Genomic DNA, 17,453 nt, shown 5'->3' with positions numbered 1-17,453 from the left:
TCTAAATTTAATCCTGCCATTGCAGGTTGCACTGCAGCCATGTATGATTTTCCAGTAAAATGTAAATCTAACAGAGTGGTTCTCAAACTTTTTTAGTACCTCTTCTTCCTGAAAGCCTTCTGTTCTCGGCCTAGGTAGTTTAGGGTCTCCCCTCTGAGCCCACCTGGCAATGATTCCACACCCCAGAGTGTCTCAATTACACCATTCCCCTGGTTGGAGTGTGAGCACATCTCCCTTCTCACTAGGTTGTCAGCTTCTCCTCCGTAGAACACTGTTCATTTTTATATCCCTATTTAGTAATGAATGAACAAACTCAATTTATAACTTCGTTAAAAATGCATATGAGCACCCTTCTCCCACACAGCAACATCTCACAGTGTTGGGAAAGACACGTGCTACCTGCTTCTTGCAGTATACTGAACAGACATATAGTCAATGACCACCATTCGATCAAAGGCATATTTTTTTCTTTAGTCCTTTCAACAGTTTAGTCAAGGTCAAGTGGCATATTTTGACCAGAAATATTCCCCATGAATGAAGCAATGAATAATTGATTCTGGAAGCCACAATATCCTCCCCTCCTTCCTGTAAGTAAGCTGATGCTTTATCTATAGTCATCCTAACACGTTTCCCAACCTACTCAGAGGTCAAAAGTCACCTTTACGAAAACAAATAAAAATTTCTTCTCCTAGAGCCTGTATTCTCAGGAAAACAGAGTCACTGATTACTTTTTTCATTACTGTACATACTTATGTCAAGAGCTGATTCATCCTTTCAACATGTGTTTCTTTCCAATTGTAGTCAAAATGTGTATTAGTTCACATACTTAGTAGTAAATGACTCAGACATCACTCTATGTCTACCAATGTCCTTTAATAAAGGAATTTTGCCAAATCATATTCTTCTTCCTCTCTGACCATGATGCCACCATCATTTTTATAAACTTTTCTTCAACAGTGGAAGTCGTACCTGTTTTTCCTACAAGGAGGATACTCTAGAAAATGCCACTGTGGTGAAAGAGAACAGTGGTTAAGAGTGTGTGCAGACGGCTGGCCTATGAGCGGCAGGTCCCAGCTCTGGCATTCACCATCCATGTAACCTCCAGGGAGATACTCAGGCACTCAGTGGCTTTAGTTCCCTTTCCTATTAAATGAAAATACTAGAAACTCATTCACAGGATTCTTGTAAAGATCCATTTAATATATGTAGCAAGTGCCCCAAACACTGCCTGTCCCTTAGCAAAGATTAGCTACTGCATTAGCAGATCCTTTTACTTTACTTTTCTTTCTTTTTCTTTTTCTTTTTTTTTTTTTAAACTTTAAAGGCAAGGGGTGTCTGGGTGGCTCAGACGGTTAAACAAATGCCTTTGGCTCAGGTTATGATCCCCATGTCAGGCTCCTTGCTCAGGAGGGAGTCTGCTTCTCCTCCTTTCTCTGCCCACCCCCCAACTCACGCTTACTCTCTCTCAAAAAAAAAAAATGCCACAAAACTTTTTTTTTTTTAATTTATTTATGATAGTCATAGAGAGAGAGAGAGAGAGAGGCAGAGACACAGGCAGAGGGAGAAGCAGGCTCCATGCACCGGGAGCCCGACGTGGGATTCGATCCCGGGTCTCCAGGATCGCGCCCTGGGCCAAAGGCAGGCGCTAAACTGCTGCGCCACTCAGGGATCCCAAAACTTTTTTTTTTTTTGCCACAAAACTTTAAGGGCAAAAGTAATCAATTTTCTATGAGAGATTATTATTTTGATTTTAGTCTGAGAAAGAAAACACTTGACTGCTTTTACAAAGAAGCCAATAAGCTTTGTTTGAAAATGATGTGAAAGCCCCCATGGCTTCATGCTGCTCCGTGACAATGTTTCACAAAAAATGACACATCAGGGAATAGGGGCAAATGAAAAACTAAGCCAATAGGATCTAATTTTCAGATAATGATTCTATTCACACTTTCTTTTGGCTGGTTTACAAAATTATTATACTCAGGTCTATGCTAACCTTTGAGACTATTTATAATTAATAGCTATGATAGTATTCTCAGTTTTAGAAATTACTTTTTTTACTCTATGCTTATGTTTTAATGAATTACTTTTAATCTTTCATAAGATCTTTCTATATTACCCAACCATAATATGTAATATTATAATATACTATAATATAACCCCACCTATAAAAATATAAAGTGCAAATTTAGCAAGTAAGTACACGAATATACAAATAATAATATAGTTAGTTAGGACCGACCAGGACAGTCCTTATGATACTTGAGCTGCCTTTAAAACATATCATTTTTAAGGATGAAATGTCACTGAAAATCACAATATGTTAAAGACTAATGTATTCCATTCTCAAAGATGCCTCAGCTTCAGGGCTCCTACCCGTAACAATCTGTGAAAAGACATTTCTAGGTCAATGGGGAACAATAAACACAAACTAGATATCAGGTGATGTTAAGGAACTATTATTAATTTTAAGTGGTATGAGAGTGACATGCCAAGGTCCTTATCCATAGAGATTATAATGGTATGTAAGGGTAAAACGATAGTAGAGCTGGGATCTCCCTTGAAAAAACACGAACCCAAACCAAATCAACATCCATAAAAGCATGAGGTGAGTACTAGGCAGTACTGAAGCAGAGCATAGTTGTTGAAGCTGAGATAAGGGAACAGAGGAACTCTTCTTTCTACATTTGCAAGTATTTGCAATGTTTCATAATAAAAATGTCCAAAAAGAGAGAGAAATATACCTTCTTTCAAGTTATACACCCCCCCCATTGATGGACTGTCTACTAGGCCCCCCAAATTTAATAAGTTCCAAAAACTAGAGTTTGTACACCTAACATTCCATGATCATAATGCAGTAAAACTAAAAGTTACTAACAAACTAAAAAATGAAATAAAACATGAATTGCCTAGTAATGATTTTTAAAATATTTTTAAATAGTCAACAGATTCATGAAGAGATGCTCAACATCACTTATCATTGGGGAAATGCAAATCAAAATCACAATGAGGTATCGCCTTGCACCTGTCAGAATGGCCAGAATCAAAAGACAAGAAATAATAAGTGTTGATGAGGATGTGGAGAAAAGAAAATCCCTGTGCACTGCTGGTGGGAATGCAAACTGGAGCAGCCTCGGTGGAAAACAGTATGGAGGCTCCTCAAAAAATTAAAAATAAAAATACCATATGATCCAATAATTCCACTACCAGGTATTTACCCAAAGGAAATGAAAACACTAATTTGAAAAGATACATGCAAGCCTATGTTTATAGCAGCATTATTTACAATAGTCAAGATATGGAAGTAACCCAAGTGTCCATCAATAGAGGAATATATAAAGAGGATGTGGAATGCATATACACTGGAATATTACTCAGCCATAAAAAAGGATGAGCTCTTGCTGTTTGTGCCAACATATATGGACCTAGAGGATATTATGGTACCTGAAATAAGCTGGAGAAAGACAAATATTGCATGATTTCATCTATATTTGGAATCTTAAAAAAAACAAACAAAACAGAAACAGAACCATGAATCTGATGGTTGCCAAAGGGGAGAGAGATAGGGAGATGGGCAGAATGGGTGAAGAAGAGTGAGAGACACATGTTTCTACGTATGGAATGACTAAATTGCAAGGATAAAAGGTACAGCATAAGGAATATACTCAATAATATTGTGCTAGTGCTCTACAGTGAGAGATGGTATCTACACTTGTGGGGAGGACAGCACAGCATATAGACTTGTCAAATCAATACCCTGTACCCCCAAAACCAATGTAACATTGTGTACAATTATCTCTCAACTAAGAAAAATAAATAATAAACATTTAAATTGGAAAAAATTTTATTTTTTTATTTTTTAAAAGATATTTTATTTATTATGAGAGACAGAGAGAATCAGAGACATAGGCAGAGGGAGGAGCAGGCTCCTTTCAGGGAGCCCAATGTGAGACTCAATCCCCAGACACAGGATGATGCCCTTAGCTGAAGGCAGATGCTCAACCACTGAGCTACCCAGGTGTCCCAGAAAAAAAATTTTAACAATTTTTTGGGAAAGAGGAAATCTAAACATAAAAATATTTAAATGATAATATATCAGGTCTTACAGACACAGCAAAAGTAGTTCTAAAAACACATTTCATATCCATTATTAATAAATGTGAAAGAAAAAATTGCATGAAGCATCCAATGCTAGAAGTCAGAGAAAAGATAATCTCCTGCTTGTTTCTTCTTTTTCCATTCCAAAAGAAGGAACTGATGAAGATAAAAAGTAAAGTTAATAAGTTAGAAATTAAAAAATGGTGGAATGAATAAGTCAGGGAGCTGGTTAATTAAGGAAAAAAAACAGTAAAATGCACCATTAACTAAAGTTGATAAAGAAAAACGAGAGTGAGTACAAATCAAATACACAAAATAAGAAATAAGAGGGAATGACTAAAGACACAGGGGAAATGAAAAGAAACATAAAAGATTACTTTGTTCAATTCTATTCAATTAAATTTGAGAACCTGTATGATTTTCTAGGAAAATATAAAGCACCCAAACTGATTCCATGCATAATACTAAATAAGAACACATCAATTGTTATGAAGAGCTAGAGAAAGTTGTTTAAGAGTTACGATCCATGGGGCAGCACAGGTGGCTCAGCGGTTTAGCACCGCCTTCAGCCCAGGGCCTGATCTTGGAGACCTGGGATCGAGTCCCACATCAGGCTCCCTGCGTGGAGCCTGCTTCTCCCTCTGCCTGTGTCTCTGCCTCTTTCTCTCTCTCTCTCTCTGTCTCTCATGAATAATAAAATCTTAAAAAAAAAAAAAAAAAGTTACCATCCAACAAATACCCCCTCTTACATGTCTTCACAGGGAAATTCAACCTGAACAGATTAACTCCTATGCTATTAGACTGTTCCAAAATATGGGAAAAGAAGGTTATCTTGCTGAGGCAAACATAATATTGACACTGAATTGATTAGTACAATTCTCAGAATTGATAGCTCAAAAGAGAAAAAAAATTACATGAGCATCTTGATCCCTACAAAGAAGTAATTCTATTTAGTTTGACATCTATTCTTTTTTTAAAAAACATCTATTTTTGATTTTGAAAGTACTGTTCTTTTTTTTTTTTAAGATTTTATTTATTGATTCATGAGAGACGGGAGGGGCGGGGGCGCAGAGACATAAGCAGAGGGAGAAGCAGGCTCCATGCAGGGAGCCCAACGTGGACTCGACTCCGGGTCTCCAGGATTACGCTCTGGGCTGAAGGCAGAACTAAGCCACTGAGCCACCTAGACTGCCCGAAAGTACTGTTCTTAACACAATGGGAAATAGATGGATACCTCCTTAATGTGCTCAAATGTATCTACTTCATAGCATGCATAAATAAAACTCACTAGAAGCCTTCTCAGTAAATTCAGGAACATTTCAAGGATGTCCAGTATCACCACCCTAAGAAATTTCACAAGGGAGGCTTTACAGCAGTGTGGTCCCCTCCCCAAAACATGATTGCCAGTTTGAGGGCAGTGGCCCAGAAGTACTGAAATAAGAACAAGAAGAAATTTTCCCATGTGCCATCTCAAAAGCATGCTGAATCTTCAATGCTTCTGTATACTTTTAACCAAACATTATATACAACATGCTTAAATACTGCTGGTGTATTGATAAAAATAGGTAACCTTATTTTTGTATAATATTCTCACAGTATCAGCTTGTCAGCAGAATGACAAATATTTATTATTTTGAAATTTAAAAAAAAAGATTTTATTTATTTACTCATGAGAGACACACAGAAAGGCAGAGATAGAAGCAGAAGGAGAAGCAGGCTCTCCACAAGGAGCCCAATGTTAGATCTGACCCCGGACCTCAGGATCATGACCTGAGCCAAAGACACTCAACCACTGAGCCACCCAGGCATGCTTTATTTTGAATTTTTAAAAAAGATCACCAACTCCCCTATAATTCTCTCCTGAACTCCACGTAAAATTGGAAACAATCACACATGAATTAAGCCCACATTTTGAATATTTTCTCTTACTAGCTTGAGGGCCTTTTCCTCCTTCCTCAGCTTTATCATAGCCTCTTTCTCACACTCACTTATTTTCCACCCTTTTTCTCCAGTCATTCCTTTGTCCCCCCATATCTGGCTTATGAAATTGTGCCAAGTTTGCTATGGCCTAATAATCAAACCACTACCATATTCGAATCAGGAAGCTACCAGACAAGCAAAAATAAAACTCTGGGAGCCTCTGGATCATACGAGGCCAACAGATCTGAATACTTAGAGTGTGAAGCTTCTAGTATTTCCGACCTAAACATGTCTATAGTTTCACAAGAGAAATTTACCAACTGACTTTAGATTCAAACTTGACTGTAGACTCCACAGTTCCTAGTGCCATGGGTGCTACAAGTTCTGGGCCACATATAGGATGGAATAAAAGCTGAAAAACTCATAGCATGTAGTGTGAAGCAAGTCAGGGGCTAGCATGATTTAAATTTCCAAAGGACTGGCAGCTGTCGCATTTGTGAGCTTAAAGAAAATAATCAAGGATAATGACATGTGCTTACTAGTAGTAATAACAGCATGAGTAGTAATCACAGGGTACCCACAAACTGCTTGGAGGAAAATGATTAAAGCTTTAAGATACTACTTTAAGAGAGAAGGTCTATGTTTATTTTTTTATTTTTTATTTTTATTTTTATTTTTTTTTAAATTTTTATTTACGATAGTCACACACAGAGAGAGAGGCAGAGAGATAGTCACAGAGAGAGAGAGAGAGAGAGAGAGGCAGAGACACAGGCAGAGAGAGAAGCAGGCTCCATGCACCGGAAGCCCGACATGGGATTCGATCCCGGGTCTCCAGGATCGCGCCCTGGGCCAAAGGCAGGCGCCAAACCGCTGCACCACCCAGGGATCCCCAAGGTCTATGTTTAGTAGCCTTCAGGATGTGACATAAGAAGGGCCTTGACCTCTTAACTACACTATAGCACACTGGAAAGGATAATTCTATTCCTAGAGCTAGGATCAAAGCTGTGTGATCTGAAACAGTCCCAGTATGTCATATGGTGACTAATTAAGTTCTCTATCTACAATCAACTATAGATACCCTTTAAGAAAGGGCTATTTTCCCAAATGAAGATGAATTCAAAAAAGCACCTATCTGTCCTATAGATGGGTCAAGAAACCCATTCTTCAAATCCATTAACCTATTCCAAATTTGTTAATGGCCACACAAAAGAGAATCTTCCCTCATATTTTCTATTTCCCTTTGAGAATCCATCTTTCATATCATGTTATATGACAGTTTTGATCTTGGCCTGATCAAAGTGACAGTGTCACTCCTTAAAGTAAAAACATAAATTTAAAACTATATACATACCAAAAAGGGAGAGTTTCTTGAGAGGATCCATTACCCATTCCTTTCCCAAGACAGCAACATATTTTAAACAGAATGTGTACAGAATATTAGAGAATCATGATTCTTTGTAATACATCTGGTGTGATATTTTCATAAAAAATATTATTAGAAATTATTGTTTTCCTCAAGGTTTCCCCAACTATGCAACAAATGAATGTCTTATTTTCTGAGAATTAATGAACATAATACATAGAAGACAAATGATAAAAAAGCCAAAACCAGTCAAGTCCAAGTTGAAAAAGGAAAAAAGCTACTAAAAAACCAACTTGACAGATTAGCCTCACAACACACTTACTCATTACACACGTCAACTCAGCCCCACGTGCTGCTGAGCTGACTACTGATCTCTCAGCACCTCCTTGCTTAAAGCTATAATTGAGAAAACTTTAAATAGTTCTTCAGTGCTGCCTAGAAACACCATCTTATCCGATTTCTCATTCAAATGTGATGTAAGGAACACACACAGACTCATATGTAGAGGGTAAGTGAAGCAATTATGTATTATGAAAGGAACAGAAGTATGGTCTTAAAAAAAAATCTCACTGGCTATCCCGATTCATTTCTTTTAGACATGTAAAAATGTGTACACAACAATTGGGGTTTTGTATAAAAGCTCTTTTCAATATTCAGGCAAAACATTCAGGTTTTAGGTCATTCAGAAAGGATGTTTATAAGAATAAAAATATCTAGTGCTTCAGTGAGTCCAGCTCTTTCATGCATCAGCTGGTGGGAGCATAAATTGGTCCAATCTTTCCAGAAGCTGTATGACAATGGGTACAGAAAATCTTAAAAGTGTGTATCTTTTAAACCAAAAATTTCTGTCTGAGAATTTATTCTAAGAAAATAATCAAGGATAATGACATTTGCTTACTAGTAGTAATAACAGCATGAGTAGTAATAACAACAGCTAATATGTATTGAACTCTGGGTCAGGCACGGCTCTAGGTAAGCAGAGCTGTGCACTGCAGTGGGACCTACAGAATGAAAAACAAGAAAAACCTAAACATCCAGTAATAGCAGATTGACTAAGGAAGCTCTAATAAATCAAATTAAGGACAAAGAAGGCTCTTATAAATACACAAATAATGTTTACTCATGTAAAGATTGGACAAAAAAGTATTACATAACTAGGTGACATGATTTCATTTATATTTAATATAAAATTGTATTTTAAAACTATAAAATTATTTGTATATTTTTCATTTTTCTGCATGAATTTGTATTGCAACTACTTAGGTACTACAAAACTAATAAAAGTCTTTGAACTCTAGATGATTCTTTTTTTTTTTTGAAAGACTTATCTATTCATTTTAGAGAGAAAGCAAGTGAGCAAGAAAGCAAGCACAGGGCAAAGGGAGAGGGAGAGAGAATCTCAAGCAGACTCTGCACTGAGCATGGAGCCAACATGGGGTGCAATCCCACGACCCTGAGATCATGACCTAAGTTGAAACCAAAAGTTGGATGCTTAATGGACTGAACCATCTAGGCACTCCTAAGATGGTTATTTCTTGTTTAAAGATTTATTTATTCATTTGAGAGGGGGTGGGATGGGGTAGAAGGAGAGTCTTAGGCAGACTCTGTAGTTAGTGTGGAACCTGACAGGGCTCAATCCCAGAACTCCAGAGATTACAACCTAAACTGAAACTAAGAGTTGGACATTCCACTGACTGTGCACCTAGGCGCCCCTAGGATGGTCTGTCTTTAAAAAACAAACAAATCGGGATCCCTGGGTGGCGCAGCGGTTTAGCGCCTGCCTTTGGCCCAGGGTGCGATCCTGGAGACCGAGGATCGAATCCCACATCGGGCTCCCAGTGCATGGAGCCTGCTTCTCCCTTTGCCTGTGTCTCTGCCTCTCTCTCTCTCTCTCTCTGTGTGTGTGACTATCATAAATAAATAAAAAATTAAAAAAAAAACTAAAAAACAAATCAACAACATCAAAACTCCCCCCAAAACCAACATATTTGTAACAATTTCACAAATCTCCTAAAATACCAAGCATATGACCAAGTATATAAAGATGAACAAGATACACTAAACAAATTATCTGTAATTCTTGATACTGAATACTTTGAGGTTTATATAGTTACAGTGTGGAAATACACACTTTTTTATGAATCAGAAAGTAATCCAATTTGTATCTTTTCTGTAATCTCTGGTTTTGCAGTTTGTTCCTCTAAGAACAACAATTTTGGAGGTTCTGGTTTTAGTTAACATAATTGATTTTGCCACTTCCAACTTGCCGTTAAATCTCTCTGGAGGTACAGAAAAGGTGAGATAATAACCTGAAAGCTAGGTTCTCACATGTTAGAACCTGTAACACAGTATGATATTGGCATAGGAATTGCCAATGGAATAAAATGGTGAGTCCTGAAAATAGAATCAAGTATATATGGGAATTTATTGTTAGACAAAAGCAGACTTTTAATTTAGTGGAAAAAAGAAGAATTTTTAAATAAACTGAATTAGAATAGCTTGCTTTTAACTTGGAACAACAGAGTTGGACCCTTATATAATACCAATTATAAAAACTAAATCCCAGATCCATAACTTTCTTGAAGAAACTCAAAGATCAAAGAAAAAAAGATAAGAAATATTAAGTGGAAAATTTCATGTCAAAGAGTATATTTTAAATGGATTCAAATGACAAATGATAGCTTAGGAAAAATAATTGCAATACATAAAGATAACAGCTCCCACAAGTTCATAAGAAAAAGACAAACAACCCAAGAGAAAAATGGGCCATGGATACAAATAAGCAAATAACTGAAGAGGCAATCCAAAAAGGACAATAAACATACCCTCATGAAGAGTCATGGGAATACAAAATTAAAGTAGACATGAGTTACTACTTCTTACTGATAAGAGTGGAAAAAGTCCAAAAGCCTGGTAAAAGTCACTGTAGTTAAAAAAACATTAGGGAAAAGAAGTTCACTTACGTTGTGGGCTACACAATGTGAACTGTTAGTATGTATGATGATTACAAACATGTACACCCTTCAAGCAATAATCTTTCTCATGGGAATCCAGTGCATAGAATGAAGGCTGTAGCAAAGAAGTATCTAGTACACAGGATGAAGTATTCCTACATGTATAAGGAAGTCCATTAAAGTTATGGGAAGATAGTGGGAGTATCAGAAAGGAGTTAACACAGCAGGCCTGAGACTGTATCCTTAGAAAAGCCTGATTCCATGGTTGGCCCTTGGCCAGTGTCTGCAAACTTGACTGGGTAGTTTTATATGCTGATATAAAACCTTCCCTAAATGATAAGAGTGGCTCTATTTGGTTATACTGCTTGTGCAAACAACGGGATTTATGCTGCATATCTGATTTCCTTCTCGAGTCTGGGATTTCAGCACATGTTAGTCAGAGGGTGCCTACATAACCAATCCCCAGTAAAAACTTTGAGCACTGAGTCTCTAATGATCTCCCCTGGTAGACAGCACTTAGCACGTGTTGTCACATTTCTGAAGGAATTAAGCATGTCCTATGCAACTCCACTGGGAGAGAACTCTTGGAAGCTTGTTTCTGGTTTCCTCCAGATTTTGCCCCATGTGCCTTTTCCCTTTGCTGATTTTGCTTTGTATCTTTTTGCGGTAATAAATTTAATTCATGAGTACAACTATATGCTGAGCCCTGTGAATCCTTCTGGTGAATTACCAAAATTGGAAGTGGTCTTAGGGATTCTTTGACATACGTGGCAGGACGAGATGTGGGCAGAGAAGGTAAATATTGGAAAAAGAATAACAAAATCTTATTTAAAAAAAAGAGAAATGTGCTCATAAAAAAGTCACCACACGAATTATCTCATTTATATTATAGTACATGTTGATATGCGCAGAAAGATATTAGAAAGGATGACCACCACAACGTTAATGGCTTGTGATCTCTGGATGGTGGGATTTTAGGTGATTTTCCATGGTTTCTCTTACACTTTTCTATATGATTTGAATTTGTTTTTGCAATAAGTATGCTTTAATTGTATAATCATACAATTAAAAAAGATAAAGCTATTTTTAATTTAAAAAGGAAAAATAAAAGTCAATTTTTGGAGATTCTGGTTTAAGATAGCATTTTCTGGGATGCCTGGGGGGCTCAGCGGCTGAGCCTTGCCTTTGGCTCAGGGCATGATCCCGGAATCCCAGGATCAAGTCCCACATCAGGCTCCCTGCATGGAGCCTGCTTCTCCCTCTACCTATGTCTCTGCCTCTCCCTTTCTCTCTCTCATGAATAAATAAATAAAATCTTAAAAAAAAATAGCATCTCTTGATGCTGCCTCCCCTAACTTCCTGTTCCATTTCTGTAAGATTACAGAAGAAAATAAAAATACACAGCACATGAAAAGGTAGGTGACTGATGACCTATTCCCAGAAGCTGAGAGAAATTTCCAATAATTTTATGGCCCGTGGAGTTGGTTTAAAGAACAAATCATTAGATCACCTATAGTCTGCCTGAGAGTTCAGAGGAAAATCCTTATTTTATTTCCTGCTCCACTGCTTTATGGTTCAGAAATTCAAGATCTACAACACTGAGCAGACTGGACAGCTCTTCTCCCCTGGCTTAGGTGATAGCTGTTGAAGTAGACATTCTTTCTCCTTTAGCATCTCCCTTTTCTAAATAGAAATCATGATTTCTCACCAGAAGGAAAGCAGAGGTGCTGTAGAGAGAACAGAGAAAGGAAGAACCGTAGTAGGTGTGCATACCTACTATGCAAGAGTTGGCTCATGGGGCTGGGCGTGCAATCTGTGACTAGCAGAGCTGTAAGATGAAAGCCTGTGGGACGCGTCAACTGTGGAGGAAGCGAACAAACTGTGACAGGAGATGTAAGAACAGGATTCTACCAGCAACCACATGGACAGAAAGTAAGTTCAAGGTAGGCGACTATACAATGTATTATCCATAATTATCCATATCAAAAGTGACACTTTTGAGAGCAAAAGGGGTATGAGAGACAACAGTCATAAACCTGGACTGTTCCAAATGAACGGGGAGGGAGGGTCACTCTCGTTAGGGCCAAACCCTGAGCCTGTGTCAATCTCTTCAAGGGGTATAAAGAAGAAAAGCAAAGTTTTGGATCTGCCAAAAGAACAACAGAAAAATACCATTGGTAAGTATTGAAGATCAAAATAAAGGATTTGAATATATGGAAGAACAGATATGTGAAAATAATTCACCATAGCAAACAGAAAACAGACACCCAACCTGCGTAAAACAGAACTGAGCAAAAGCAATACAAAAAAAAAAAAAAAATCAGTTAAGAGAAGGAAATTGTCTCAGGATGAAATAGAATTTAGTACTCCATTTTGAGAGATTTTCCGAAGTTCTTGAAAAAAATAAATAAAAGAGACCAAAACTTAGAAACAATTGGAAGGGAAGGAAAAAAAAAAAGTTCATTATTTGCACATGATATAATCACTTCCCCAGAAAAACTAACAATCAACAAGGTCTCACTCTGGATACAGGTAAGTCAACAGAAGCCCATATTATTTCTCTGTATCAACACCAGGATATAGAATAAAAATTTCATAGCAGTAACAAAAACAATAAGGAATTAACCATGAATTGACCCTGAAGGCCTTTCTAAATCTAAAGGTCAAAGAATTGATTTAAATAAGCCTATTCTATACTCTTCAGATGATTTAATATTGTAAAAATGTTAATTCTTTCAAATTAATCTATACATTCAATGTAATCCTAATAAAAATTATTGTTGAATTTAATGAACCCAATAAACACACATTAACATTTATGTTGCATAATAAGGTATATATGTAAATTAATCCACCTTCATAAAGAGTAAGAAAAAGATGACTTCTACTAAACACTAAGACATACTGCAATAAAAACAATGTGGCATCATTGTAAAAAAAAATGGCAACGGTATAAATAAACATTCGGAGACAGAATATATACACATGACAACATATGATAAATGTGGCACCACAAATCAAACTGAAAAGGACATATTGTTTAGTAGATGGTACTGAGAAAATGGTTCACCATATAGAATAAAATTGGATTCCTGTGCAAAACCACATATATAGGTAGGTTCTAAATGGATTCAAGACTTAAATGTGGAAGATGAAAGTATACAGTTCAGAGGAGAAAACAGAGGCTAGTATCTTTGTGACCTGAGGACAAGGAAAGCCCTGTCCAACAAAATTTAAGACGAAGAATTGAAGAATTTGATGATGTCAAAATTAAGGATTCTCTTCAGGGCTCCTGGGTGGCTCAGTCATTGGGCATTCAACTCTTGGTTTATGCTCAGGTTATGATCTCAGGGTTGTGAGATCAAGCCCTGTGTCAGGCTGTGTCCACAATGGAGCCTGCTTAAAGTCTCTCTCTCCCTCTCTCCCCTGCTGCCCTCTCCCTCTTAAAAAAAAAAAAAAAAAAAAAAGTATTTAAAGTATCTAACAATGTAAGTGATTAATGTCCAAAATACTCAAGGAATTCCTGCTTATTAACAAGAAAATGATACCAGCTCCAGGAGAAAAATGGAAAAGGATACAATCCAGCAGTTTATAGGAAGAAAGCAAATACGCATTTAATGAGATGCTCAGGCTCAATGGTAACCAGAGAAATACAATGTAAAGCAACAGTGAGATATCATTGTACCTATTAGTCTTGTAAAACTGAGGTGACTGGATGCTACTAGTCAGGATGTGGGCACACAGTAACTCCCTGAGTGAGCTGGTGCAAACTGGCAGTCCTTCCGGGGAAAAAACAGGCACTACTTAGACCAATCAGGTCTGTGTACACCCTCTGACCCAGCAACTTTTCTCCTGGTATATATCCCATAGAAAATATACATCTCACAGAGACACAGTATTTTTAAAAAGTTACATATATAATTTTTTAATATTAAAATTGTTCATATGGAAGGCTTGGAAATGGGTATGGCGGATAAAAAAAAAACAGGAGTGAGTGAATGAAGTAAGAAGTACCCCCCCCCCCAACCACCACCATCACACACACACTGAATAATGATGATTGCTACTATGATCTAATGAGCTTTAAGTCAGCACTCCCACTCCTCAGTCAAATTCTGGTGCTGGGTAATGATGGTGAGCAGGGGGTGTTAAACGCATTGGCAAAACTTTTGAATTACAAGATTAAAAACAAGTTCTTTACCCAGTAAGGCTGAGGGAAAAACCCCAGTTAATTATAAGAGACAAAAAGTTGGCTGCTTCAGAATCTCTCCAACTTTAAATACAAGAAGATAAAACGTCTCGAGTTTTGAGGATAGAATAATTTTGAGTTCAAGCAGCCAAATAAATTTTCCATGTGTGAAGGCAACAGAAAACATTCTAAGATATGCATAGATACAAAGAATATGCCATTGTGAATATCAAAGAAAACATCCAACGAATTTTTAAGAACATAAAAGCAAGACCCGATCTTTATATATAAAATATAAAATTACCTTTTGTAGAAAGAGGACAATCCTTATGAGCATCTGGGCACGGAGTTCTTCCAAGGTAAACAGTGTTCGGGGTGTTCGAATGAAAATTTTGGTTTTCCCATAAGCTACGTCATCCTGAAAACCACAATGTTCAATTAGCTTCTTGACAGCCTCTTTGTCTGAAGGGAGGTCATGGTTGGGCCAGGTGAATTCAGAGATCATCTTGTATCTGTGTGAAAAATGAACAGGGTACACATTAAGAGAGAGAAACCTTATGGTCTCAGATGCAGAAAGACAATTTAATAAATTCAAGACACTTCAAAGATGGAAAAAAAAAAACCCTTAATAATGAATTCTATTCATTAAGCTGATAAGAGATGTAGAAAAAGACTTTAATAAGAAACAACACTCCTCATGATAAAGACTCTTACTAAAGTAATGATAGAAGGGCACTTCCTTAATCTAGTACAGGCTAATTTACCAAGAACCTACAGCAAATATCATTCGTAAAATGGGTAACCTTTACAAATTCTCTTTATGCACAGAAATAAGACAAGGATGCCTCAATCACGGGATTTCCAGCCAGCATAGAGAGACCAATAAATAAACTGGTATGATTGGGGAAGGAACGAAATTAACATTATTTATAAGTCACTTCAAAGGAAATGAGGCAGATATTCGGGTGAAAACTATTACCATTAAAAGAAAATTAAGCATGTAAGATCAATATACAAAAACCATTTGTGTTTCTAGGTACAAGTAGCCAAGTTGGCTTCTTGTAAGGCAGCTTGCTACACACCAGCTTCTTCATGAGTGAAAATGAGTAAGATGGAAGTCATAGGGTCACAGCCTTCTTTCAAAAGTGACCTTTTATTACTTTTGCCAAATTCCATTTTTCTAGAAGTAAATAATTTAGGGCTAGCCCACATTTAAGGGAAGGGTACTGCAAAGGGCATGATGATGAGTACCAAGAGGTGGGAACACTGTGACCATCCAAGAAGGCTGCCAACCACAGTACTTCTTCCCCCCCATGCCAAGCTGTTTAACACATCTAGCCAAGTCCTGTAATTCTTTTCCTATACTGCATCTGAATTTTAATCCATATAGGAAAGGCTCCTCTTCCCACTCAGATTACAGAGTAATTCATTTATGTATTCTTCTAGTAGTCAGATGTTTTCACTGTTTACATTTAAATCTTTCATCCACTTTATTTTGGTATACAGTGTGAGGTATGGATCCAATCTTACCTTCTGACAAGTGGCTACCCAGTTGTTCCAACACTATTTACTGAAAAGTGATTTAATATGGCATTTTAATCATATGCTATGCTTTCATATGTACTTCAGTATAATTCTGGACATCCTGGTCTGTTTCACTGCCGTCTGTCCAGCTCTGCATCAGTTCCATGTGGTTTTAATTAGATGTCTTAAGTATATTTTAATATCTGGTGGTCTCTTCTCATCCTTTTCTTTACTTTAAATTTTTTTAAAGACTTATTTATTTATTCATGAGAGACACACACAGAGAGAGGCAGAGACACAGGCAGAGTTTTGGAAAAGCAGGCTTCTCGCTGGAGCCCGAAGTGGGACTCGGTTCCGATCCCGGGATCATGCCCTGAGCCAAAGGCAGACGCTCAACTGCTAAGCCACTCAGGCGTCCCTCATCTTTTTCTTTTTAAAAGGTCTTTCTAGCTATTCCTGCCTGCTTATTTTTCTATGTGAACTTTAGAATCAATTTACATAGTTCCAGGGGAAAACAATCACAAAACAAACAAACAGATCCTTGCTGGTATTTTTATTGGGCTCCCGCATTAAAGCCATTAAATCTGTCCATGATGTTGAACCATCCTAAGAACAAGGGATGTCTTTCCACTTGTTCAAGTCTACTTTTGTGCCCCTTGGGAGTCTTTAAATGGTCTTCATAGGGCTTCACACATTTCTTGCTGAGATAATAGGTACCTAAATGGCTTCTGATCCCTTCTTCTTGATGGATCTCTCATTTCTTAGCTTCCATGACAGCGTGATCTCCCTGATATCCTTCTGTCTCTCTGGATATTTCTTCTCAATCTCATTTTCTGGCTACTGCTCCTCCATTACCGGAACCCCAAATGTTGGAGTACCCCAAGGTCCATAACAGATTCTCTTCTATGTACGACCTCCCCATGTCACCTCATCTATTCCATCCACTTTATTTTGCAATTCATGAATTTATTATCCATAGCCCAGCTCTCAGTTCTGAGCGGCAGATGCATATACACAATGCCTAAATAACTCTTGAGGGCGTGTTACATTTCTCTTTCACTTTCCCACCTCAACACCCTCAGTTACTAAAGCCAGAATTGTTATTTGATCCCTTCTCTTTTCTATCAGTCCTTCTAATTCATCATCAAATCCTACTGGGTCTACCTCTGAAATATACTTAAAATTCAACTACTCTTGTCTTTACTGCCACAGTTCTAATCCAAGCCACCATCAAGCTTACTACAATAGGCTCCCAAATTGTTTTCCAGTTCCTTCCCAATCCATTCTGCTAACTCAGCTGCTACAGTACATTCCTAGAATGCCTTACCTCATTTTTATCTTTTACTGCTCTCCTGCTTCAGCACTATGTACTCTAATCACATTGGCCTTCTTTAGGGTCCTGTAGTGT

The 17,453-nt window shown here is 37.4% G+C and overlaps 1 protein-coding gene across 3 annotated transcripts in view; it reads right to left on the bottom strand.

Moving 5' to 3' along the window:
- The window catches only part of MYO1D (myosin ID), a 326,202-nt gene that overhangs the window by 165,657 nt on the left and 143,092 nt on the right, over positions 1–17,453 (bottom strand). For all 3 annotated transcript variants that reach the window (XM_038548143.1, XM_038548142.1, XM_038548141.1), the window contains exon 16: positions 14,826–15,033. In XM_038548143.1, coding sequence (XP_038404071.1) covers positions 14,826–15,033 — 208 coding nt within the window. The remainder of the gene's footprint in view (positions 1–14,825; positions 15,034–17,453) is intronic.

This window comes from Canis lupus, chromosome 9 (assembly GCF_011100685.1).
Source record: "Canis lupus familiaris isolate Mischka breed German Shepherd chromosome 9, alternate assembly UU_Cfam_GSD_1.0, whole genome shotgun sequence".
Lineage (NCBI taxonomy): Eukaryota > Metazoa > Chordata > Mammalia > Carnivora > Canidae > Canis > Canis lupus.
Note: the sequence above shows the minus strand (reverse complement) of the source record. Positions and strands in the feature narration are given on the sequence as shown.